General features: G+C 40.8%; 1 protein-coding gene across 3 annotated transcripts in view; it reads right to left on the bottom strand.

Moving 5' to 3' along the window:
- The window catches only part of ARHGAP15 (Rho GTPase activating protein 15), a 456,603-nt gene that overhangs the window by 348,744 nt on the left and 81,731 nt on the right, over positions 1-26,128 (bottom strand). For all 3 annotated transcript variants that reach the window (XM_065561627.1, XM_005305087.4, XM_065561626.1), the window contains exons 5-6: positions 21,821-21,908; positions 10,916-11,005 (exon numbers count right to left, since the gene is read on the bottom strand). In XM_065561627.1, the coding sequence (XP_065417699.1) occupies positions 10,916-11,005; positions 21,821-21,908 (178 nt within the window). The remainder of the gene's footprint in view (positions 1-10,915; positions 11,006-21,820; positions 21,909-26,128) is intronic.

The raw sequence follows: 26,128 nt of genomic DNA, 5'->3' as shown, positions 1-26,128 counted from the left end.
AAATTATTTTATGTCTCTGTAAGTTGTTTCACTGGAACAACAACATCATACAAAACCCCTCTCTTAGAAAGCATTCCACATTTTAACTGTTAACCTAGCAACAATAAAATCAAGCCAGTGTTGATACACATACTGTCCACCAGATGGCAGCAATGTGTTTTATGAATAATGCAGTACCATTGTGCACTTCCATTTCACATTTAAATTATAAAACAATAGTTACTTCTTTAGATATGAACAAACCAAAATGAATTCAGCCAAAAAGTAAAGAAAAATAAACAGCTTTGCATTCATAAAGTTGGTTATGGCTGACTAGCTGAGATTGCTCTTTCACAGTATATAGTGGAAATCAATGCTGCTATTGCTTTCCCTACTCTGTAACCATCTATTTGGGCCCTTACGTTCTTCAGTTGTTCTGCTCCACCAAAATGACTTCACATGCACATTAAGCATTAACTGATGTTACATTTTATTTTTGTAAAACAGAAAATGCCCGTGGCTTGAAATAAATATTTTTCTTTCTGATGGACAAATAACATCTGCAGTTATGAAAGCTGCAGTGTAGCTGTCAAAAGCTAATTGAGTCACATAATTTCTTGAGACGCACATGTATATCTATACCCACCCCCTTTGCAGATAGAGACATAGCAAAAGTTACATCCCTACCTAGATAGGGTCACTTAAAAAGACTACTTTCAAGCAATTCTTTTTATTATTATCATCATTTCAGCCGACTGAAATTAAATGTCTATTGTCTGGTTAAAAGTTATAGTTTTAAAAAAAATCAGTCAAATCATTCTTCACAGCAACCTTTGACTAGATTTTCATTTGTGAGTAGCAAGGATTTACTAAAACACATAGGGCCAAATTCAGCCCCAGTGTAAGTGCAGGCAATAATATGAGACTTGATTATCCACTGCTTCTGTACCTGATGTACTCATTTATATCTGTATACAATGAGCCAGATGGAGCTATGTTGGGTTACACCAATTGAGGATTTGGCTCAGTGAGTGTAAAATGACACCATTTCCACTTGTAGCATTTTACATGCACTTTCCACACATGTAAATGATTACCTAAGGGGCAACACAGAGGAGGATCAAGCCCAGGGAGGCAAATCCATCTCTCATTCACACACTGGCTTCATTGGAGTTCAGATATACACCCTTACAAATAAGAGCAGAATTCCACTCGCGGTCTTCAGTGGAACTATGTCCATTTAGGCCAGCCTGTTTTTGGCTCACCGCGTGTAAACATAGGAGATTTCAGTACACAAAAAGACCAGGAGGTTCACAGTCCTGTCCCCATATTTCAGTTAGCAGCTTTGCCCACTGTGACAAGGTGAAACAGCCAGGAAAGAGGTAAGGGCTATTTGCCCATCACATGGCCTAGCAAGGAATTTAAGGGAAGAAGGCAAGTAGCCTTTAAGCCTTTCCTGTCAGTATCACCCCCTCACACACCAACAAGATAATCTTCCTCCATAGCCTTATCTATCTCCTTTTAAAGTAGTGCGTGGGAACTGCAGTTCTGAAGAGGTTATTCCAGACACAGTGAAAGGCATCTTCAGTGGACTAGCAAAAGAGGACCGTCAATCCGAGAAGCTGTTACTAAAAATCTACTGCATTTGCACTGGAAACGTTGGGTATATTTTAGAGTGGCCAGTTAGAGTGGTTTTGTTCAACATCTTCATTAAGGATCTGGATGATGGGATGGATTGCACACTCAGCAAGTTCGTGGATGACACTAAGCTGGGGGGAGAGGTAGATACACTGGAGGGTAGGGATAGAGTCCAGAGTGACCTAAAAAAATTGGAGGATTGGGCCAAAAGAAATCTGATGAGATTCAACAAGGACAGAAAAATCCCATGAACCGATACAGGCTGGGGACCGACTTGCTAAGCAGCAGTTCTGCAGAAAAGGACCTGGGGATTACAGTGGACGAGAAGCTGGATATGACTTAACTGTGTGCCCTTGTTGCCAAGAAGGCCAATGGCATATTGGGCTGCATTAGTAGGAGCATTGCCAGCAGATCAAGGGAAGTAATTATTCGCCTCTATTTGGCACTGGTGAGGTCACATCTGGAGTATTACATCCAGTTTCCCGCCCCCCCCCCCCCCCCCCCAGAAAGGATGGGGACAAATTGGAGAGAGTCCAGCGGAGGGCAACAAAAATGATTGGGGGCTGGGGCACATGATTTATGAGGAGAGGGTGAGGGAACTGGGCTTATTTAGTCTGCAGAAGAGAAGAGCGAGGGGTGATTTGATTGCAGCCTTCAACTACCTGAAGGGGAGTTCCAAAGAAGATAGAGCTCGGCTGTTCTCAGTGGTCGCAGATGACAGAACAAGGAGCAATGATCTCAAGTTGCAGTATGGGAGGTCTAGGGTGGATATTAGGAAAAACTATTTCACTAGGAGGGTGGTGAAGCACTGGAATGGGTTACCTAAGGAAGTGGTGGAATCTCCATCCTTAGAGGTTTTTAAGGCCCAGCTTGACAAAGCCCTGATTTAGTTGGGATTGGTCCTGCTTTGAGCAGGGGTTGGACTAGATGACCTCCTGAGGTCTCTTCCAACCCTAATCTTCTATGATTCTATAATTCCAGGAGATTGCCTACTGGAGGTGGCTGTTAGAGTAGGTTTCACACTATCAATAACTTGGGGGGTTAGATTTTTTTAGCGAAAAGAAAAGCAAGTCACTATTGGCAGAGAGTTAAAAACTCTCTACAGTCCCAAATTTGTAGTCATGAAACATGCAAACCTCCCTTGAACCCAATGAGAGTTCTTTATATATGTGGCATGGCTACAGAATCAGGCTCCAAGTAGATGCTCGGACACTAATTGTAAAAACTTGAATAGATGAATAAGGGGAAGAAATTCTGCCTAAACTTTTGTAGCAACTGTTTCATCATCTGCTTACATTGCCAGCTCATGAACAAGTAGATGCTCCTTCAACCTTCTCTTTTAGAAAGGATGAAGAAAAGTTCTACGATTCTATGACTTTGTTTCCCAAACTCTTTATATATATAAAATCCTCAAGTCTCGGCCTCAATCCAGCTTTTCTCTACCAGATCTTCTCTGTTTTTCCATATACTGTTTGAAATAACATGATGAATACTGTGCACAGTACAGGGGCTCTCTCTCAGTCTCTATAAAGTACCTGTATAATTTCAACTTCTCTTTATTGCTCTTATGTATGCAATTCAAGGCCTTGTTTTCTTTTTCCTGCCATTAAGCAAAGAGAAAAAGATTTGAGAGTTTTATCCACCACTACCCACATATTCTGATCACTGATTTGTATCACAGAACCACTGAGCGTATATTCCCTTTCCTTTTTTTTTCTTGCCCCAGTCTCATTACCTTGCATCTCTCAAAATTGAATTTCATCAACCATTTATCAGCCTGTGAGCCTAGTCGATCAAAAGCAACCTGAGTTTTATTTCATTTTCTTGTAGTGGTACCCTGATGGGCAAGGTGGACAATATGAAACCATTTGCTAGTCATACATGTCACAAACTTCTGGCCAAAATTGTCCCTTTCTGGTAAGCACAACAAACATAGGGCTAAACTGGATTCTCAGTAGCCCAGTGAAACTCACTGATTTCCTAAGACTGTCTGATAGTCTGGTAAAATAAGCATTGTTGGGCTGTTTGTAAGTCATGAAATAAAGACAGTCAGTGGCATTTGTGTCACTGTCCTAGGTAGGGGGCAGTAATGAGCTGTGCTACTTTGGGAGGAGCCCCAGAGAGCTCTGCCACAATCTGCAGGGGAGGTAATGGATGCAGGGGGGCTGGAACGATTTGTATAGTGGGGGTGCTGAGAGCCATTGAACCATACTGTAAACCCTGTATATGATGGAAACAACTTCAAGCCAAATGGTGCGGCAGCACCCCTAGTTCCAGCACCTATGAATGGATGGAGCAGATTGTGTTGTCCACACTCCATTCACTGGCTGAGGCAAAAAGGCAATGAACCTGCCTTCTCACTCTCCACGTCTCTGGTATCCTTTTTCCAGGGGAGAGCGGGCACAACGAATGCCTCACACCCTGTTCCATACGCCACCAGGGCATTATGACAGTTCCTCCACCTTACACCCAAAGGCCCCAGTTCAGGAAGTGCTTCTCTTGTCTCCCAGCATGGCCCTCGCTCAGACAGGCATTAGCCCTTAGAATAGAGTTGACTTTTCAACCTTATAATGTTTGCAGTGTGCATTACACACACACACACAGTTACACATTCTGTACAAATGTGTTCAGTCCTCCTAAAACCAGCTATATAACCACAGTTACTAGCTTTCCTGCTTTTCATTGTTAATCAGGGATAAAATATTCTGCAGCCATGCACACAGTGAAAACACAGCTCTACCTGGCATTACTTGCATATGCTTCCGTCTGGTTTTGTGTGACACAGTGTTCTACTGTAGCAGTAATTTCTAAAGCAAAAGTTGAGATCTAAAATTTCTAAAGCAAAAGTTGAGATCTAATGTGTGTCTGAATTTTCTGCCTTTGATGCTTATGGTAACTGCAGGTATCAAAAGAGTGAGGCAGAAAACTGGTAAAAGCCTGGGCTTATTTTTAATGCTACTTTAAGTAAAAAGATAATAACATAATTAAGAAATGATTAATAAATAATTCTCAATTCAGGGTAAATCAAGAGTAACTCCAGTGATGTCAGTGGAATTGCACCAGTGTAAAAGTGGTAAGAGAGGAGAATCAGCTCCATTAATTCTGATATCAGAATTTGTACTGATAAAGCACCAAAGTTCTTACTATATTTTACATCCACATCTCTGTAAGATACAGTATTACACTAATTTTAGAAATGGAAAAATAAACCGCACAGAGATTAAGTCCCCCACAATAGAGTGTGTGCACTTCTGCCTTGCACCCAAATTGCACAAGCAAAGTGCCTGATGTGTTCATGAAGCAGGAATTTGCACAGGCACATAATTTCCCAGGTGCCCACCCCAGCTTTCCCATATCCTATAGATGTTCTGTGTACACTTTTGCATGTACATCTTTGAAAATCCAAGTCTATGTAACTCACCCAATAGTGTTAGATAGCAAATCCCAGGGGGAGGAATATTGGCCTGCTAAACCCAGGGTTATAAATTCAATCCTTGAGAGGGCCATTTAGGGCTCTGGGGCAAAATCAGTACTTGGTCCTGCTAGTGAAGGCAGGGGGCTGGACTCGATGACCTTTCAGGGTCCCTTCCAGTTCTAGGAGATAGCATATCTCCATATATTAATATTTGGGACAACTGGAAATACAATCCAGCAACCCACTTCTCCCACTGCAACATACAAGTAACTCTCACTGACTTCAATGGGAGTTATTTATATCATTCCTGTGTAGGAGGGGAAAAAACACCTCAGGAATCCTCTCTACTAGCCCCTGTTCAAGCCTTTTTCTTTTGATCCAATTTCCTATTACTTTCTAGATAATAATCACAGGTTATTAAACTACTGACACTGTCATAACATTATATATGTAGCCAATTATTTAAAGATATGAAATTAGATTAGGATAAATTCAGATCTCTGGGATATCAGTTAAACCCACAAAAAATAAATGTAACTTCCACACGTGGATAAATTAACATAAAGGTATCTAAAACAGGGCCAGATCCATCCACTATTTATAAAACATAATGCCAGCAAAAGTTAGTACACTGACCATATGTGTTACAGACAAAAGCTTTCTGTGGATCTAAAGTTAATGCAGAAGACAGAGCTTTCTTTTGGGCCCACATCAGAGACTGTGGAACAAACTCTGAAAGGAACTAAGGATCATCACAAACATCACCATCTACATTTCCAAGTGCAATTTTGACCTGCCTTCTCTAAAACAAATACACAGCAGTGCATACATTTAAAACAAACAAAACCAAACTCCCAAACTCTACCAAAAGAAAACATTATACCATGCACACAATTCTCACCCTGGAGAGAGTATGAGGGAGAGAAAATAAACCACATGTGACAGATGTCAGTCATGTCACTTAATGCACTACTGGAAGACGCTCAGGTATTATGGTGATGAGGGCTATTTAAGAACCTGTATTGTACAGAAGAGAACAGAAAATGTATGGGTCAGATTCTGATCTTGGTGTAAATCTGGAATAACTCCACTGAAGATAATGAAGTTGCTCTGGATTTACACCAGTATAACTGAGATCAGAATCAGGCATGTTATATGCTTACTAGCTGTAGGACAATCTCTTTTACATTGGGTCTAGGTGCAACTATATTTTCAACCAAAATACAGAACTTTCTAGTATTTTTCACTACATTTCTTGCCTTGTTTTCTAGCTTTTACATGTTAGAATTTTATGAATATGAGTAAACTGACAGAGCTGCAGCCTTTTGAAATTAAAGTCAATATCACATTAAGGCTGTGGCAAAAGCCTGTGTATCAGTCTCTGTAATTTATGTAACAAAACCTTTATAAACAAATGAACTTGGAAAATGAACAGAAACACCAATGAAATAAAATAATGACTTTGTTTGTTAAATGAATGAAGCTATTAGGGGAATGAAGCTGCTTACTAATTCATGCATATGCCAAATAGCGACTTTTTAACACTGACTTTTTTTTTTAATCAACCAAAAAGAAACCTCCCTACAAGTCATTCCATTGCTGCAGGATTTTGTATTAATGAAACCTTAGCATTGTGGAGCCACGGGTATATTAAGGTCAAATGAACACTGCAACTTCCTCCCAAGAGTCTTGTCATAATTTTAAACTCACAAAGGGTGGTTTGGCTTACACGTGAGGAGGAAGAGCATGAGCAAAGCAGGAGACGTGGATAAACCCTACTCTGAAAAGTTCTCCACAAGCACACAACATTGAGCATCGAGAACATTTTTCAACTAATCTAGTTACTAATGCCTCAGTTACCATATTAGTGCTGGCTGCAAAGCATTCCATCATGTTGTTATTTTCTTCAGCTATAGCTCACATCAAGATGTACCTATCTGATGCAAAATTGAACCAAGTAAAAGAGAGAAAGGAGAAAGATGGGATGACAGAGGCACTCTTTCTGTTCCAGTTGCTGATTGACAATACCGCCATCCCTTAACATGGTTTTATTTAGTTATTACAACCATCTCTCTGTAAATGACACTTAGGATTATTTAAGATTATGTTGTAATCCTTTTAATCCTCAATGCTTTAAATTTCAGGCTAAATACCAAAGAGCAAACTAGCACTTAGCAGAAATGTTTAAAGCATGTGATTTGAACATAAATCTTCTTTTATTCACCACGTCTCTGATGAAGACCTAGTGCATCACATCGGTTAGCCATAGAGAACACTACAGTATCTCACTGCAAATTGCTCTGTTTGCTCAGATTTTGTTGAAACTGCTTCAAAGTAGTTCAGTTTACTGGCGCTATATCATCAACAGAATAAACAAAGGTAAGTCATGCTGCAGGACACTGCTATGCATTATTTGATTAAACTGGAGTGTTTAAAATGCACGGAAATAGATAATGTGCGCACATTTTAAATTAATTAGAGCTTGTTTTGATCAGACCTACCTTAGTTTAGAAAAGGAATAACTCCATTAAAAACAGTGAAGTTAAACATGTGCAAGATCAAAATCCAACCCCAAACCTTCCTGCCTGAATTTCATTTGCTGTAGGTTTATATATTTTTCCACCCAAATAATATATTCCATATTAATTAATTATGTATAGTCCATCTCTTTGTTGGTATGCATTTACTAAGCCATTACCTGTCTTAGTTAGAACTCAAATTCCACATTTCCTGCAACTTTGGCTGTTCGGATTTTCTTTAACACAAAATCTCAATAGTCATTTTCTATTTGTAAACTATAATTCTTGGTCTCAGACTGAGTATCCAGGGTAAATCAAACTCAGAATTCTGTAGCCAGTTCTGATACAACGCATGAACAGAAACCAACATTGCTCTGTTTTAGTCAAGAATGAATGCTTTATTATTCAGTTTGTAATGAAACAAAAACCCACCGATCATGCTTTGTTGCTGTCCTTTGAACGTGTAATCATATTTATTCTGATAATTTCAGAGTTAGGCCAGCTAATGTAGCTAATCAGATAGCAGTGCAAGTCATCTAGATTTAGTTTTCCAGCAAAGCCTTCCGGATTCTTTCCATTCCAACAGAACTATGAATAGGTAGATAGTCAAAGGATGGCTAAATAAATAAATAAAACATCAAGAGTGTTTCCAGCACATTCAGTATCCAAATATAAGCCACCTTCCTTGATTTTAAAACTCTGTCTGGACTCTTGCTTTACTCCCCTTCCTACTGTTTCCATTCATCTAGCATCAATCCTTCCTTTCAGTCCTTTCCCAAAATGCCACCACTGTTGGTACCACAACTCTTGCCATCTGGCACAGACTTCTAATATATCTCCTTGATCCATCTAACCACTGCTCCACCCTTTTAGGTTTATATCTCTGATTTCTCTCCCACTCAGTTATTGGTCTTATGAACAAATGATTTAATGGTTTCAGAAGAGAACTGAGCCTAATTCTTCTCTATACTCATACTCAAATAGTTCAGTGATCTCCATTAGCTCTTCTAATGTGTAAGGGTTTGCAGAATTTAGCTAAAGTTATATTTTATGACTTTTAGGGAGACAAAACTGAAGAATGAGAGCAAAATTGAGTAGTTCACCATACCAATATGCTCTATGGATTACCCAAGAATTGTCAAACCTCATATTTTATAAATCACTGTCAGATTTAAGAGGATAATTGCAAAAGCACCTAAGGGAGTTAGGTGCACATGTCCTATTGATTTTCAATGATCTTAAATCCTTTAGGTGCTTTAAAAAATATTCCCCTTATATTTTTAGATCGAATGGGTCCAAATTATCTGTTGCACCAACAGATGGCAGGTAAGGGATGAGCCCTTTCACGAAGACAGTTACAGTCCCTAATTCTTTGTCTCACCCCAGTCACCGCTGCATGTAAAAGCCGCTTGGTAACTACTCTAACAATTTCAACCTGGCAACAGTCCCTAAGGAAATTTGAACCAGCTGAAGATACCCAGAGCTCAACCCATGCCAGCCATGTCCCAGCCCCACTCGATATTCTGTCACACTAGTAGCTGTAGGATAGATGGCATGGAGCCTACTACACCAGTTCTAAAAAAGGGCCTCGCCTACAGAGCAGGGCTAGAAGCAGAATGGCCCATTTCTTGAGATGATTCTAATCCAGTAGAGGTCACTGAGGCTCACCTATGGAAGCATCACTGCTTTGGAGTGGACCTGTGGAGGCATCACTGCTTCACTGTTGTAAAGATCTAAATTCCAATATAGTCCAGTCTTCAAAGGTCTTGGCATCAACATATTAAGCAGTGTTTACTCTTACTTCTCCCCAGCCTGTAATCCATACCTGCTCCTGCCTTGGAAGCAATTCAATAACTGCTAGTGATGCCATGTGCAGCCTGGTTAATTGACATGCCCATTTTTTACTCTATCTGGCAGGAATTATATGTCCTGAAAATACACCCTCCCCTCCTCTTCTGTCCTAGATGTTGTAGGGCACAAGTCCAGCACATACAGCTCTGCATGGATGACATGAGGAGCAGGACAGAGATCCAGGGGAGATTACTGAAGGGATAATGAACCTCTAAGTAAGAGAACAAGGAAGGGTGAATAAGTTTGATGACAATAAGACCTAAGTCCTTACCCAAAAGTTCAGACCTTATTTTGAGATTTGAAATAATTTTGTTACATTTCTCTTCTTCTACTACTCTTTGCTCACCTCTCTGCTTGTTCTTCCCCCACTCCAGAAGCATAAATGGAAAAACATTGCAAAAAAGTCATGAGTGCCTTTTGTGTGTAGACAAGATCTAAGTTTCAGGTTCAGATAGTGATCAATTTGGTGAAATAAAATACTATTAAGCACAATTTTATACCCTTTTAACAGCTAAATATACAGTCATCTCTTTTGTAAGGCTAATGTTAACTGACTCCCGTATTTACCAAACTCACACTGTATAAACTTTACCTTACTGTAAAACCAGGGTATGAACTAGAGGTACACTAGTCGCCTTACTAAAATAAATCAATTTAATATATAAATAACAGTTGAAGAAAGGAAAGTTCTCATTGTTAGATCCTCACTACTGAAGCCCTATATAAAATTCCAAATCCTCGAATAGAAAACATCTTATGATAGCGCTTGATTCAACTCCCATGACATCAACAAAAGCCTTTCCATTGATTTCAATGGGTGTTGGACTGGGCCCCTATAGTGGAAGTGTTGTAACAACCTTTTTTTAGCATCCAGATCCTGGAATTTCAACCCTAGAATAATGCCTTTCTCATCCTTGAAAGGCATTTATCTTGCCATTCAATTAAATGGCATGTGGATGAAAAAAAATTAAGTGACATTGTTTTCCATCAAATAAAATGATCAGCACATGAAAAATATATAAACTTCTGAATTGGCTCTGATGGCTGCCAGGTTCTTTTCCTTCCAGCCCTCTCCACTCAGGAATGAACCTGGGTCATCACAGCCGTGAGCAGCAATAAAAATAAACAGAGTAACCACACTCAGTTGGATCAGAGCTTAAGTAAGCAATTTGAGAAAGTTCTGTTTATGGAAGTTCTTTAGGTCAAGGATTCCAGGCTTAAACCCAAAGCAATTACCTGCTAAGTTTTAAAAACAAATTGAATGTTGGAACATTAATCAATAAATCAACAGGTTCTCAAGTGTTTTTAGTAGATTCAATCATCAGGACTCTTTAGCCTAGAAAAAAATAGTAAACCGAGGCTGGATAAAATGTTATGCTTTTAAATTTGTTTAAGAAACAAGTGCTGTATTAGATCAATCTGTAGTTACTAAAATATCTAAATATGGAACTAAAACCTAGATCTTAACCTTAAAGGCTTAAAGGGAGAATGGAATGAACAAATTGTCTCTTACCTGAAAGACATTCTTTCTACTAGATTTCTCTGTAGTCCATTCAATGTTAGCTCCACACAAATCCACCCATTCTGGTTTATATCCTGCTTTCTACAAATAAAAATTAAAAAGGTAGTATAAATTGAACGTACAGAAATGGGGACAGTTGCCAGATAAAAAGAGAGTGGATCAAGTTCAACTGGCAGATTATTCTAGCATTGTTGCTAGCACCACTCTGAAGGGCCTATTAATCCTCCCTTTAATACAATATATATCCCTTTTTTCAGGGATCTCAGTGGGAATTACGTGTGTGTGTGCGTGTGTGTGTTATTTTAAACATTCATTAGGCTATTTCTTAATTAAAGCAAAAGAAAAAAAATATTTCCTGTTTTTTTTTAATGCTTACTTTGCACCACTGAACCTGAAAAATGCTTGTACAGAATAGATTAGTTCTGACTGATACAGCTGGAGAGAACTGAGACTGTAGAAGAAGGTGTACCTCAGCTCTACAGTAGGCCATCTTTTATCTGACCAAGTTACCAGGGTCTCAATCCCATGAGATGCCCACATCCGTGAGTTCCACCAAAGTCAACAGGTTTGGGATGCACTAAGTATCTCTCAGGAGCTACTCAATGCCTTACAGGCCACTACACATCCCAGACAATAATACTTAAAACAAATAAGTTCCATAAAGTTCCTTCTGCGTTTGATCGGGGCAATAGCTGAGTGATGTTAATATCACCTTGACTCATCTTTTTTGTCCCTCATTTTTACTACTACTACTACAACTAGTTATATAATGTTTGTCATCAGTTGATCGCAAAGCACTTCACAAATGAGGACAGTATAATTTTGCCCTTTCAGATGGGGAAACTGAGGCATGGAGGAGGGAAGAGACATAAATGGGAATACAACTCGGGTCTCCTGAGTCCTCTATCCACTCGGCCATACAGCTACTTTAAACCACTCTAACTTTAGACATTGGTTGTAAAGAAAACCAAATGGCAGCAGACACCATGGCGATTCCAGCACAATCATATTTTTCGGCTTCCTAAAAATGCTCACTAAATTTCTCTGACGTTATTAATGGCTAAAAACCATGTATTTACAGAGTTGCTTTGAATTGATTAAAAAAAAAGGATCAATTTGTATTGAGAGAACCACAGTAAAAAATCCTAATCAAAAGCTTTGCAGTCATGGAACCTAGCATTTTTCAGGACTGGAGTTATAACTATACTCCTAATTTGCCAAACCACAATACCTCCGTGTCTCAGGACCCTTGGCAGTAACAGGTTCTATAATAGGTCTTTGTTCCTTGTTTCAAAAAGGGAAATAAAGGATATGTTATTCAAAAGAGAAGGATGTTCTTGCAACTAAAGCACTAGGCTGGAAGAAACAGGTGCATTCTGTGGGGTATGAGGATTGTCACTTTAAGAGTGTGGAAGGGAGGGTTCCTGGTTCTGCTTGCAGGCTCAGGGGCTCTGCAGGAATTTGTGCAGTGCACTCAGAGTCACTCTGCAAAAGCCAGCATAAAAGCAATGTGGGTTGAGTTGTGCCTGTCTGCCATAAGGAGTAGCCTGTTTTCTCTTTCTCTGTTTTTGGGTTCTTGTTTGTTAAAATTCTGGATTCTCAAAAATAAAGCAGTGTTACATTGCAACTTTCCACTATGAGTATTTATGTGTTTATCTAATTTCTCAGTGTGTATGCTATGAAATTAACAGGTTCCATATCTAACTCTGCCACAGACTTCCTGTTTAGCTTTTGACAAGCAGCTTAACCTCCCTAAACCTCAATTTCTCCATCTGCAAAATGGTAATATTGATACTTAATTTCACAAGGATGTTGTGAAGCTTAATTAATTTTTTTAAGCACTTTGAGATCTCCAGATAGAAGATTTTGAAGGGCAAATTATTATTACAAGCAAAATATTTTAATAGAAATGTACAAGTTACAAAATTCAGTACTGCACAACTTTTTATATATATGCACCATATTCATGGGACAGATCAATCACTCCAATTGTAAAATCTGTAGCAGGGGCTCAGAGACAGGAATATCTATGAAGCACCTGTCAAGGATTCCATCCACAATGCTCTATCAAGAAGTGGGGTTTGCACTCCCATGTGTGCAGCCATGTGCAGTTCCCTGGGGGACTGGTGCAGATTTTGTCAGACAAATTTGATTGCTTCCTCTCTTTGGTAAAATCACAAAGTTATTGGCTGTGCCTGCAAATACTTACACACCTGGGGTGAAGGAAAAGACTACCCACTCAACCAAAATTTGGAAGGTGTAAACACCAATAAAGGAGAGAAAATCTTGGAAGAACATAAGACAAAAAGGAAGAAAGTAAAATTTAGGATGAGATCAGGATAAAGTGCCTTGACAGTGAGATCACAGAATCATAGATATGTAGGGCTGGAAGGGACCTAAAAAGGTCATCAAGTACACTCCTCTGCACTGAGGCAGAACCATGTAAATGTAGATCTGTTCTTAAAATCCTCCAAAGATAGGGTTTCCACAACCTCCCTTGCAAGCCTATGCCAAAGCTTAACTACCCTGATAGTTAGAAAGTTTTCCCTAATATCTGACATAACACTTCCTTGCTGCAGATTAAGCACATTTACTTCTTATCCTACCTCCAGTGGACATGGAGAACAACTGATCACTATCCTCCTTATATACTTTAATATACTTGAAGACTGTTATTAGGTCCCCCCTCGGTCTTCTTTTCTCAAGACTAATTATGCCCAGTTTTTTTAACCTTTCCTCATAGGTCAGGTTTCCTAAACCTTTTCTCACTTTTGTTGCTCTCCGGTGGACTCTGTCCTATTTGGCCACATCTTTCCTAAGTATGGGACCCAGAATTGGACACAGTGCTCCCTCAGTTTCCCCATCCCATCAGTTTCCACATCCCACAGTGCCTCAGTTTTCCCACCTGTAAAATGGAAACAATGATACTGACCTCCTCTGAAAAGTGCTTTGTGATCTCTGCATGAAATTCACTATATTAGAGCTAGGTATCATTATTAACAAAATGGATCTCCGGTGTACACATGTGGCCCCTATTTAAATCTACAGGAAGTCCATGAACATATCTGAAAGTACAACATGGCCTTGTGCTGTCCTACGTGCTGTACGATCCACAATCTGCTTCATAAGCATGTAGACATAACTAACACATTAATTGATGAGTTAAGGATACCATGAGAGACCTAAAACTTAATGTCCTTGCTTTGTGCTTTTCAGTCAGACCATTTATGTTATATCAGTGTTGTTGGTGGGGGTTATACTGTAAAATGATATAAGTGTCTGTTACAATTAAATCATCCTCTGCATGAATATGGATTTAGGAGGCATTTACAAGGCAGTTTGAATATGTGTTAAATATCCTCTGTTCAATAAACTCTCCAGAAAAAATTGCACTCATTCTTCTCTTGGTCAAAATTACAAATCTTTGAAAACAGAATTTTATGTAGGGAATTCTTGACAGCCTGATACAAGCAGAAGCTAGGAATGGAACTATGATCCTTTTTGATCATGTTATCAATTTAAAATACAAAAAAAATAGGAGTTCAACAGGTTTTGTGACTTCTATAAAGTGGTATGAAATACAGATTTTTGACTAGGAATGATCAAACCAGGAGCAAAAAATACAAATTCATCAAACCATTACATTTCCTTTGTAAGTTTATTAATATTTTAACAGTTTTTTAAGCAAACATCTCTCAAGCTCTCCTTCTATGCTTTACAGTAACATTTTTTTCTAATTAATACTAATGATGAGGCCACATGGCAGTGCTAAGCTGAAAAGAATTATGGGCCCGATCCTTCCCTCATTGAAGTCAACAACAATTTTATTACTAGCTTATCTGGGATCAGTCCTATATTACAATAGGGATACAAAAGCAAGGAATAACACAGTAAACTGTGTGACTATAGGTATAATCAATTCTGTGTATTAGAATATTATTAAAAACTATGGTAAATATATATTTAAATCGCCAATAAACATTACTTCTTCAGCAATAAGAGAGGGATTATGTGTATGTGATTTCATTTCTGCCCTCATGTTGCCTGAGTGACTTTACAGTGAAGTATTGTTCTTTTTATAATGATTCATCGTTATTTTAAATTTTCAGTTTATATACAGTACTTAAGAATTAATGAATTAATAACCTTATAATCCAAAGCAGTATTTATCTTTTTGTTAAATCACATCATTTTCCTGTTATAAATAAAATTGCTGTTATTAAATTCATACTACAATGAATGAACATTGACTTTATTGCATTATTTAATTAATGGTTGAGTTCCCCCTTTGCCGAAATAAACAATATTTGAAAAAAAATCAGTAAACAAATGATTCTTAATGAAGTTTATTATATTATTCCTTTTCAGCTATCAAAATTATAGCAGGCTGAATGGGTTTAAAAAAACAAACAAACATTGCATTAGATGCATCAGATAGAATCAACTTGCCTGGATTTAGCTAGTTTGACCAGGAACTTCTCTGATGCGTTAGGTTTGGGTTTGACATGTTGGATTATGACATAATTAGCAGTGATAGTCATCTACAGTTTCTTCAAGTTTTATGTAAAATATTTGACAATATAGCAAAAAGAAAAAAAAAGTTCAAACCTGCAGTCCCAATTTTTGATTTATTTCTGAACTTTCAGACTAATAGCCCAAAAGCCAAAGTCAGGCTCATTTTTGTTTTGTCCCCCAAAATACACAAACATACAGCAACATTAATTCATGCCTGTAATTTTGTTTCAGGTAGATACTGCTGCCATAGCCCCACCACCTAAAAGACCATTTCTGGGAGAGGAAGGCTAATCTGAGTGAGGGGAGGTGTATGGGGCTATGGTCAGATCAGAGGGAACAAATGCTGAAATGTGCAGTCTATGTGTCATGACATGAGATGTGACAAAATGAGGAAGGCCAGCAAAGAGAAAGGAGAGGATTGGGCCAGGACCTCGAAAGTTACTGAAAATGGTTTCTCAGTTTAGTCATGTGCACATAATGGTTGTTCTGCTAAATTTGACCTTTTATTAACAAAAAAGTAAGATAAAGATACAAGGATGTGAATATTATTTCACTGACCCTGAGCACTGCTGAAGAAGTGCATTTTCAGGGCAGGATGTTGGCTTGGAATGAACTGCTGTTTCATAACATGTACTTACTTATTTAACATTTAAACAGAGTTAGATTTAGATTTGGACCATATCCTTATTCTCTGGTAAGGCCCATTTGCACCACCCATTAAACCAGTCCTAAAGGGGCTGACGAAAATTCTTCCAGTGTGGGGGAATCTTCGACTGACATAAACCAGACTATGTTGCTTTTACTCAAGCCTCTAAGTCTCCTGTCATACCGGGAGGCAAGAAACCTGCAGAGGGTCTGGAGGAGATGTGACAGGGATTGGAGAAAGTGGGGCTGGGTTTGGAGTATATATATCACACTTTAACGAACCTCAGCTGGATGGAATGGTCCTCACTCCTAGTGCAAGTTAGAGTAGCCCTGGGGGGGCTCTAGATTTTGCTAGGGCTGGCTTAGCACCCTGACTGGCCTCACATCCTGGAAGATAAAAAGGCAGCATACAGCCACCTTTCCTTCCCCTGCCTAAGCTGTGCCATGTGTGAGTTCAGTGCAGCTCATGACCTTCATGGAATCCACAACTAACAGGTGAACTTTTCTGGTCTAGTTTTACATGCCTGGCAAACCCAAAGATGAATTTTCCCCTTTGGGATTTCAGGCCTGACCCTGTACCAAATTAATTCAATGAAATTTTAACTAGAGTGAGTGCAAGATTAAGTATTTGGAACCTGACTCTACAAGGTGTGGAGTCCTTCCTGCAAGCAGCTGAGCATCCTCAATACCCTTGTAGGGTAAGTCCTTATCCATGTGGGGGAGGGAGCTGTGTCAACTGATAGAGTAGGATTCAGCCAGAGATCCACTTATAGATCCTCTGAGAGGCTATAGCTTGACTTCAGAGTTGTTCTGCTACGGCAATAAACAGTCTAGTTGACTTTCTGATCAGTTTTATTCTCTGCGGGTAAAATGCCAATGCTCATCTTACATCAAGGGAATGGAGTCTCCTCTCTTCACCAGAACATGGGCTTTGGAAAAAAATAAAAAAGGTAAGTGAATTGACTAGTTTATGTGATATTTTAAAACTATCGTACGAGTGAATTTCGGATGTACTCAGAGACTTTATCCTTATGGAATATTGTATATGGCAGATCAGTCATTAGTGCCCTGAGTTCACCTACCCTTCTGGGTGAGGTGTTGGCAATGAGGAAGGTAGCCTTTATTGATGGCTGAGACGTGGAACATGCAGTTAACGGTTTAACGGGTGACTGAGTGAGTGCCGAAAGTACTAAGTTAAGGTTCCAGGGAGGAGTAGGTTTCTTTACTGGTGGAAATTTTCTGATCAGACCTTTCAAGAATTTTCAAGAATCTGGTGGTTACTGGGTGAATAAAGATCGAGTAACTGTCCAATGGTGGCTTACATGCACTGATTGCCACCAGGTGAATCTGTAGCGAGCTAAGGGAAACATCTGCTGCCTCTGGAGATATATGGTTTTTCTGCACCCAGATAGAGAAATGTTTCAACTTGGCTAGGTAACAATTTCTGGTGGAATCCTTTCTGCTATTATTAAGAATTGTTTGCAGAGCTTTAGATCAAGAACATTCTAGGCTTGATGCCCATCCAAATACCAAGCCACAAGACCAAGTGTTTCATGGCTGGGGTTCTTGACTCTACCATACTGCTGAATCAAGAGATTGAGAAAGGATAAGATGCTAATTGGCGGATGGGATGCCATTCATTGGAGGTTTGGAGGTGGAGTCTGATGAATGGAATGTGGTAATACCTGATGCGATGTGCTCCAAGAGCCAAGGCAAGACTGGAAAGATGTTTGAGGGTTGTACATAACTTGGTCTATCAAGTTGCTCATGGTGTGAAATCTCTCCATGAGGTGATAAGCCCTCAACCTGACTGAGTCTAAGGTCCCTCCTATGAATTCTGTAGTTTGCATCATGGTTAGAATAGACTTTTCCAAATTCACACAGACTCCTAGGGATGAAAGAAGCTGAAGTAGTGATTAAGCTGATGCAAGGGCTTCTAGATGTGTCCTGATAATGAGAAGTCAGTTGTCTAAGTATGGAAAGCCACTTCATCTGAACTGTGCTGCTACTACTAGAAACACTTTGGTGAAGATTGTGGGTGCAGTTGCTAGACCAAATGGAAGCACCTGTATTGATAGTGGTCAGGACCCACCATAATATTAAGGGAATTTTCTGTGGACAAAGTGATTTTTATTCTGCCCCAAGGAGAGGCCACTGATCTTAGTTTTCAGAGATGTGACAGTTACATTGCACAAGCAATAGTTAGTGCTAGTTAGTGTGGAGTCTGTGTGGCAGTTCTTGAAATTGTGGCCATTGTAGTGGACCCTCGCTCTCCCACTCGACGGGAGACCACTTGTTCAGGTTGCCTTCGGGCTTGTCTGGCCAAGGCATGAAGCTGCAGAACAGTCTAGGGCCCTTGTCTCCCCCCGAGGTGAAGCAAGGCCCCCCCAGGTCCTCTAGTTCCCAGCCCCACAATAGGATTAGGCATCAGACAGTCATGGCCAGGCTTTAGCTTAGGGTTGGGGAGGCTCAAGCTGCCAGCAATTAAATACCGGCTACAGGGGGCTGGCTTCAGCTGGGGCGGGGCTCTGGCTGCCAGCAGGACAATCAGAGTCCATGGAGCTGGTGCAGGCCTCTGCTTGAAGAGGTTCAGGCTGCCAGCAAACAAACAGCCTCAAGGGTGACTTTAGCTGGGGCAGGGCTCAGGCAGCCAGCAAAGCAACAGTCTATAAGGGAGCTGGTAAGGGAGGGTCCTTCTTCAGGGTGGGAGCTTCCCTGCACAGTGTAGGGAGCTGGCCACCCAGGGGTAAGGGGGCAGGGGGACGTGGGCTCACCCTACTCCACCGCATCCCAGCCCAGGGCCCTGGCAGAGGCAGGATTGGCTACCCCTGCGTCGGCGGGGGTCCAGCCGCAACATACCAACTGAGCCACACCTGGCTCCACAGCCGGCTGCTCCGTGGCTGCTCTTGGGCCACTTCCTGCTTCCCTGGGGTTTGGTACCTCTCACTTTCAGGGCTCCTCAGGCTCCTCGGGGTACACCACGGCTGGTGGTCCAGGCCACTCCTCGTCGGGATCTCCCACTTCTGTGGCTATTGGACAGCCGGGGGTAGGTTCCCCTCCTGGGCACGGCAGTACAGCAGGAGCGTCTTCTCCTCCGGGGATTCCACCCCAACCAGGCTGCAGGGCCTTCCTCTTATACTTCTGGCCCCGCCCTGGCACTTCTGGAGAGGGGGGTAAGGCAGACTAGGCTCTGCCCACCAAGGGGAGTGTTGTGTAGTGGCCCCTCGCTCTCCCACTCAGAGGGAGGCCACTCAGCCTCACTACAGTCATCCATAGGGGACGGCACAGCTGGAGTGACTGCTTCATTCAGAGATGAGGAAGATAGTGTTGCCGGTGCCGGTGGAACCCCCAGATCCAGTTCATAGTTTTCCTACTCTGTAGGGTCAGGAGGAAGCTCTGGTTGTTGTCTTAGAGGGGAGGGGTGGAATGACTCCATGTTAGATAGCACTGACCCTGGGAATCATATGTATGGGTCCCATGGGCCTCAGTAGGACCAGTAGGAGTGTTTGAAGTTGGGTTGGGGAGGTCCCCAAGGCATGGGTACAGTTAGTCCCAAGGGGACATTCTGGGTGCAGGTTGGTTTCAGGAGGTTCTCAATGTCCTGTCTGGATGGATCTCTCTTGGAGGAGGTAATGACAATTCCTCCAGTAGCTCTGAGTCTCCTGATGACAAAAAAGACCATATCCGGTTCAATCGGTGGTGCCAATAGCTCTGTGGGAAAAAAGTTGCAGCTAGTAGACAGGATGGAAGAGACTTACCCTGTAGCCTTTTGACCTCACCAGGGGATACATCACCCTGGTAAGGGATGGTCCTGTCAACAGAGGAGAATACAGATCTGGGGGAACAAAAGATGTTCTCTGGTGGAGCAAAGATGTATCTCTTTATTCTCCCTGGAGTGCTCAGGGTTCTGTCTGCTCATACCGACAGAGCCAATATAAGGAGGCTCTGGGTTAGCAGGTCCATATGAAGTTGTGGTGGAACCATCAGAAGCTGAGGTTCCCAACGGGTCTTTTCACGAGAACTGGTGGCTTTTGATCTTTAAACCTGGATTTGCCTTAGGTTCTCTATTATTTATTTTATATTAAGTTATTTTAGGAGAATGTATTGCTTGTGAAAGGTATCAAACTGACAGCCACTACCTGGTCCAGCACAGGGAATTGTAACTGCGACATGGAGGGATGATCTGCAGGTGTGAGACAGCTGCTCATTTAGTCTTTGCCCACTCTGTTGAGATTCCTATGAAGGGTATCAGTTGGTGCTAGTTGTGGGATTGATGTGGACAGTTATCCAACAGGCGCAGGTCTGAGATACCAGCCCAAAAGCACATGCTAACAGAATACATTTTTAAATCAGATCACTTTAATTAAGCCAATTTAATTTTCTAGCCTATAACTCAAGATGATTCTATACACAGAATTCCAAATCAATTTTAATTTATACATAATGTTTGTCTGCATAGCTTCGGAAACATGACATCATCCAGCCATTTCAGTATAAAAAGATATTGAAATGATCAAAAATAGCCTTTTTTACTATTTTTTTTTAACAAACAACCCTTTGCACATGTGGGCAAGGAGGGCCAGGGAAGGGTACCCATTTAGAGAAGAGGTTATGGCAAACAATATTGGTGGTTTAAGAGCATAGAACTAAAAAACTTTTCATCACCTGCCACATATAAATTAGTTTATTGTTTGTGACTCCTGCCAAAAAATGCACCTTCTTGGCCACCCATCACTTCAATAAGGTATGGCAGGTTTGATGAAGCCTTGGGAACCTTTCACAGTAGGGCTCTGTCAAACCATTCCTGTTCTGTCCACAGTGTCATACACTTACTGACTTCTCTTTCTGGAGCCCATACGAAGGTTTGTAGGCTCAGACTCCACACTAACTAGCACTGAAGGGATACATGCCACTATTGCTTGTGCAATGTAACTGTCACATCTCTGAAAACTAAGATCAGTGGCCTCTCCTTGGGGCACAATAAAAAGGTACTGCGAATTTCACTTTGTAGTAACTACAGCTTCAGAAATTGCATTAACTGTATTAGAAGGAGTCATAAGAAATGTTCTGGAAGGTTAGCTGGATATGGTAGGTGTCACATCTATACTAAGATGAAAAATCACTTTGCTAACTTACAGTGTTTTTCCCTTTGGTAACACCCTTTATTAAGGTGCCATTTATAAATAGTTAATTATTATTTATTAATGCATAAGCCACTTTATAGCATGCTGGATAACAACTAAAATTCATGTATTAAAGATGCACACACTTGGTTTAATACAATTTACGTCTTATAATATCCTTTGCAACAGATTCTCATCGCATCATCTGTTAAGCATTTATTACTAATGCATTTTATAACACGCTTTATAATACATTATTTGAGGAAGTAGCTGCATTTAGTGATCATTTCATAAATAAGAATAAAGCATTTGTAACTGGCACCTTCATTTAAAGTGTTACCTTCACATTACTGGGTAGTCGTTCACCATCCATCTCACTTTGCAATTATTCTCAAAATGCACCTCTTAATAAAAGACACGTTAAGTTGTATTCCTTCCCCCAGCCTCCACCTGATTAAAAGTTTGAATCATTTTCTTACAGCTGTTCTCAGATGTGTTACGATTGCGTACTTAGTTTGATTGTATTTATTTATTTATTTTGATGATGCCAAACTTTCTATTTAGTAACATTCTTTCTGAAAAGATGAGCACAATAAGATAGATAACTGCCTACCAGATTGGCCAATGCTGGCTGTTTGGATTCTTTGTAGAATTCTATTTTCCCACCAGCAAGAACGATCCAAGAAGTAGACCAGTTTTTCCTTAAAAAAATAAAATAAAATAAAATTAATGGATCAAGTAAGCATGAGCTATCTTGGTTGAGGAAGATAATACCATGGATTAAGCCAATAACACTTCATATTTGAAGACCTGGGTTCCAATCCTTTTTTAGAAATGAAAATGGTCCAAATTCACACTCTGTGTCAACAAGTGCACTTTTGTTGATGTTAACGGAGTTGCACCTGTTCACATCATGTCTGAGTTTTGCTCCATGGGCTTGATGGGCCAATTCCCTGAATTCACATTTAAAGCCCAGCATTGCTCTTATCCATCAAAGCACTTAAGCACATGCACAACTTTAACCAAATGAAGAGTCCAATTGAAATCAATGGCACTATTTCCATGCTTGAAGTTCACATGTGATTAAATATTTTACTGCATCAGGGTCTGTATGATTGGGCACCATTTGGAGATCGATATTTAAGATAGGCCCAGGACAGGAATAGCAAAGATGTCATAGAAAGAAGAACAGGAGTACTTGTGGCACCTTAGAGACTAACAAATTTATTAGAGCATAAGCTTTCGTGGACTACAGCCCACTTCTTCGGATGCATAAAGCTTATGCTCTAATAAATTTGTTAGTCTCTAAGGTGCCACAAGTACTCCTGTTCTTCTTTTTGCGGATACAGACTAACACGGCTGCTACTCTGAAACCTGTCAAAGATGTCATAATATCAGTGTGAGGTATACTGAGCTGTGCATAGAACCTATATTTAAAGATCAATACATTTTCTCCCTGTCCATAATAAAAAAAACCAGAATCAAACAAGAGAGGTTTCCAGCAGATCAAGATACACAGTAGTAGTATTTTATGTAAGTTACAAGAAAGCGTAACGACATATAGAAGTTCTTAATTTGTCAAACACAAACAGCAACAACTTCTGTGGAGAGGTATAGAAGAGACAAAAACATGCTTTCAAGGTTGCTAGCAGCACACTGGAGAGAACCACACAAAAAAAGGTAATTACAAACCACACAGTAGATTATAATATTCATCACTCTAATGGACGCTTGTTCAAAAGCATGGCACTATCATTACCTAATTAACAGAACTAGTCACACAGAAAAAAATATATTTGCAAATAAAAATTTTAAGTTTCATTCTCTGTGATTTATGGGGTCATATTGTCATCCCCAAGAATTTAGACACACCACAGACAAAAATACTGCAAATCCTAAAAGTGTTGTAAATTTTAGCAGAAACCATTATTCATTCCAAAACGTGCACCAGAAGTGATAATTAATCACAATTCACTATTGATTACGCTCCTATTTAATATATTTCAGTCATTCTATCAAGGAGCAGAAATACCACCTTGGGTGAAATCCTGGCCCCATTGAAATCAAAGACAAAACTCTCACTGACATTAACACGGCCAGGATTTGACCTCAGGCATATTAGTGACCACCCAGCCTATATAAATAATGAGCAGCAAAACCAAATATCTGAAGGCAACAATCCATGAACAACCCAGAAGCTGAAAATTATTCACCCAGTTTATTTGGTGAATATTTACCAAAAGCAAACACATTTGAAGAAAATGTGGATCCATTTGTGAAGACTTGCTAACCAAAAAAGAAGGCTAAGGGTGGGATTTTCCAAAGTACCCAAATAACACAGGTTCCACTGAAAGTCAATAGAACTTTGATTTAGGAAACTCCCTCTCAAATTCACAGTGAATAACTGGGCCAGATCCTCAGCTGATATGAACTATGCTGATTCACAATAGCTGAAGATATGGACCATTATTTGCAATAAACTGCTAACTAATCCTCACAATATCCTTATGAGGTAGTATTATAACTATCTGTTATTATCTGGGTTTCAAAAACGGCTACCAGTAAAAACCAAGGGGAAGGGTTCTCCAGCCAAACCTTATCTGCAGTTCCTTTTTTTACTGAAGGCTCTTCAGTGAGAGTGTCCTTTCTACCGCCCCCGCTACCAGACCAGTGTGCAATGATCAATGATTTTGGTTGACGTCCCTAATATTTTACATTCCCAGCGAGGACATCTGAGGCAATACCGGGCGGGTTATTTGACCTATCCTGTGTCAATCCAGTACGTGTTTCATAATTAATCCACACATAAATTAGCAGTAGACCTCAAGTTGAAAGCACTTGCCAGCCCTAGTCTACTCAGGCAAAGCTAGTGGAGAACTAAGATAGGGGCCAGTATGCAAGAGATTTGCATACATGTGTACCAGAGCCCCCCCTCTAGTAGACATATAATCAGACTTGCTCAAGAGTACATAAGTTGGCTTTATTTGATTCATCAACATAAAACATGTGTTGTGAGTACTGGGAGTCACAAGAAAAGCCATACTCAAACGATACTCAAAACCTACTGAATTTCAAGTCTCCTTACAAACTCAGAACTCAGATCAGATTCATCAGAAGGTTCCCTAAGGTGTGCAACCTTTCCTGTTAACTTGGGCCCAGCTTCAAGAGAACCTGGAGCTATTTACAATTTTGCACTGAAGATGTGAAATTTGCTTTTGCACAAAGCCACGTAAGACTGTTGTTTTGACTGAGCATATGTCTACTCTGCAATCACAGAGTGGGGTTGCAGCTTGTGTAGTCCTACTGGAGCTAGCTTTAATCAGGTACTATATCAGCAAAGCCAAGGCAGCACGGGCTTCAGGGTGGGCTGAACCCTGAAGCCTGATGGGTAATTACTGGCAGGGCTAGCCCACCCCGAAGTCTGTCCTGCTGCAGAGTCACTGCTCTGTTACCCAAGCTAGCTAGATTAAAGCTAGCTCAGGTATGTCTACATGAGCAACTCTCTGACTCTGTGATTGAAGTCCAGACGCACCCGGAGTTTCACTTTGAGTTTTAGGGTTCATCTCATCCTGAAATCCAGGATGAAGCTAAAGGGTGTGTGTAGCGGGATGGTCACCCTGCTCATGCCCTGAAGGGCTTAAAACAGCCCGGGGAGAGGGCTGGGATGGGGGGAAAGCTAGGCTGATTGGGGGAAAGCAGTCACAGGTGGGGCCATGCCCCAATCAGGCCATGCTGGCCCTATAAGAGGGCTGAAGGCCAGAGACTGGAAAACATTCTCCTCTCTCTAGCTTTTTGAGAGACAAGGACCTGGCTGCCTGGGAGCTGAGAAGGGCACTTAGGGTGGAGCAGTGCTGGGGAAGGGCAGAGGGAGCTGGGGAGCTCCAGCCTAGCAAAATCCTAGGCAGCAGGCCTTGTTACGGTAAACAGTGCTGGACAAGAGCAGAGGAAGCTGAGGAGTTCCTGCCTAGCAAAATCCCAGGCTGCAGGCCTTGGTAAAGGACCTACAAAAGAGGCTGCAGGGAGTCAGCCCAGAGATAAGCAAAGGCAGCAGGTCCTAACCCCCTTGCCGATGATGAGTGGTTTACTGACTGCAGTCCGCCCCAGGGAGTGGGGGCTAGATGATGACTGGCAGTAGTCACTGAGGCAAGGTGGGGATAGAGGGTTGGGGGCTCCCCTGGGAGGGGAGACCCAGAGACAGTGGGTTGCTGCTGGGGGCAGAACCCTGAAGTAGAGGGGCACCGGGGCCCAGAAGGGACATGGGGGGCCAGCGGTGGGTGAGACACCGGCCTGTAGAGGGCACTCTGGGCTGGAAAGACCTAATTCCCGAGATGGCCAGCAGGGGGCGCCACGCCAGTGAGTCATCACCCTGCCACAGTGTGGAAGAAGAATAGAGGAAACCTGAAAAATAATTTTGAAGGATCCCTTGAGAAGTGAAAGATCTAAGCTTCACAAGAACTGTAATTGGAGGTATGTTCCTGATGATGCATGTATGTGGTTAGCTAACAACCACTGCATCTATATATTGCATGTAAGCATGGATTGTTAGTGTTATGGAATACTGAGGTGAGACCATGTCTCAGATACGGTAATTTCAAAGCATTCTGCATCAAGACTTTAGTGCCATGTGGCAACAAGCAGTGTTGGTGAACTTTGAATTCTCTTTTTTAGGGGAAAGGGTTGGTTCAATCCCTTATGACATATGAAGATTCAGAGTGTTCTTGCAGGATAGTGTGTAGCAGAATCAGAATCTGACAAGACAATGACTATATCATATTTGAGTATGGCTTCAGGACAAGATGGGTTTTTTCCCTACCATTCTCCTTACATTAAAAATTATCTTTAAATCAAAACTTCATGGTTTCTACTTATTTACCTTTAATTTTTAGTTCACAAAAGCAGTCTTTGTTTATGAAGTGCTTAG

The sequence above is a fragment of the Chrysemys picta genome, chromosome 11 (genome assembly GCF_011386835.1).
Source record: "Chrysemys picta bellii isolate R12L10 chromosome 11, ASM1138683v2, whole genome shotgun sequence".
In the NCBI taxonomy this organism is placed as follows: Eukaryota; Metazoa; Chordata; order Testudines; family Emydidae; genus Chrysemys; species Chrysemys picta.
Note: the sequence above shows the minus strand (reverse complement) of the source record. Positions and strands in the feature narration are given on the sequence as shown.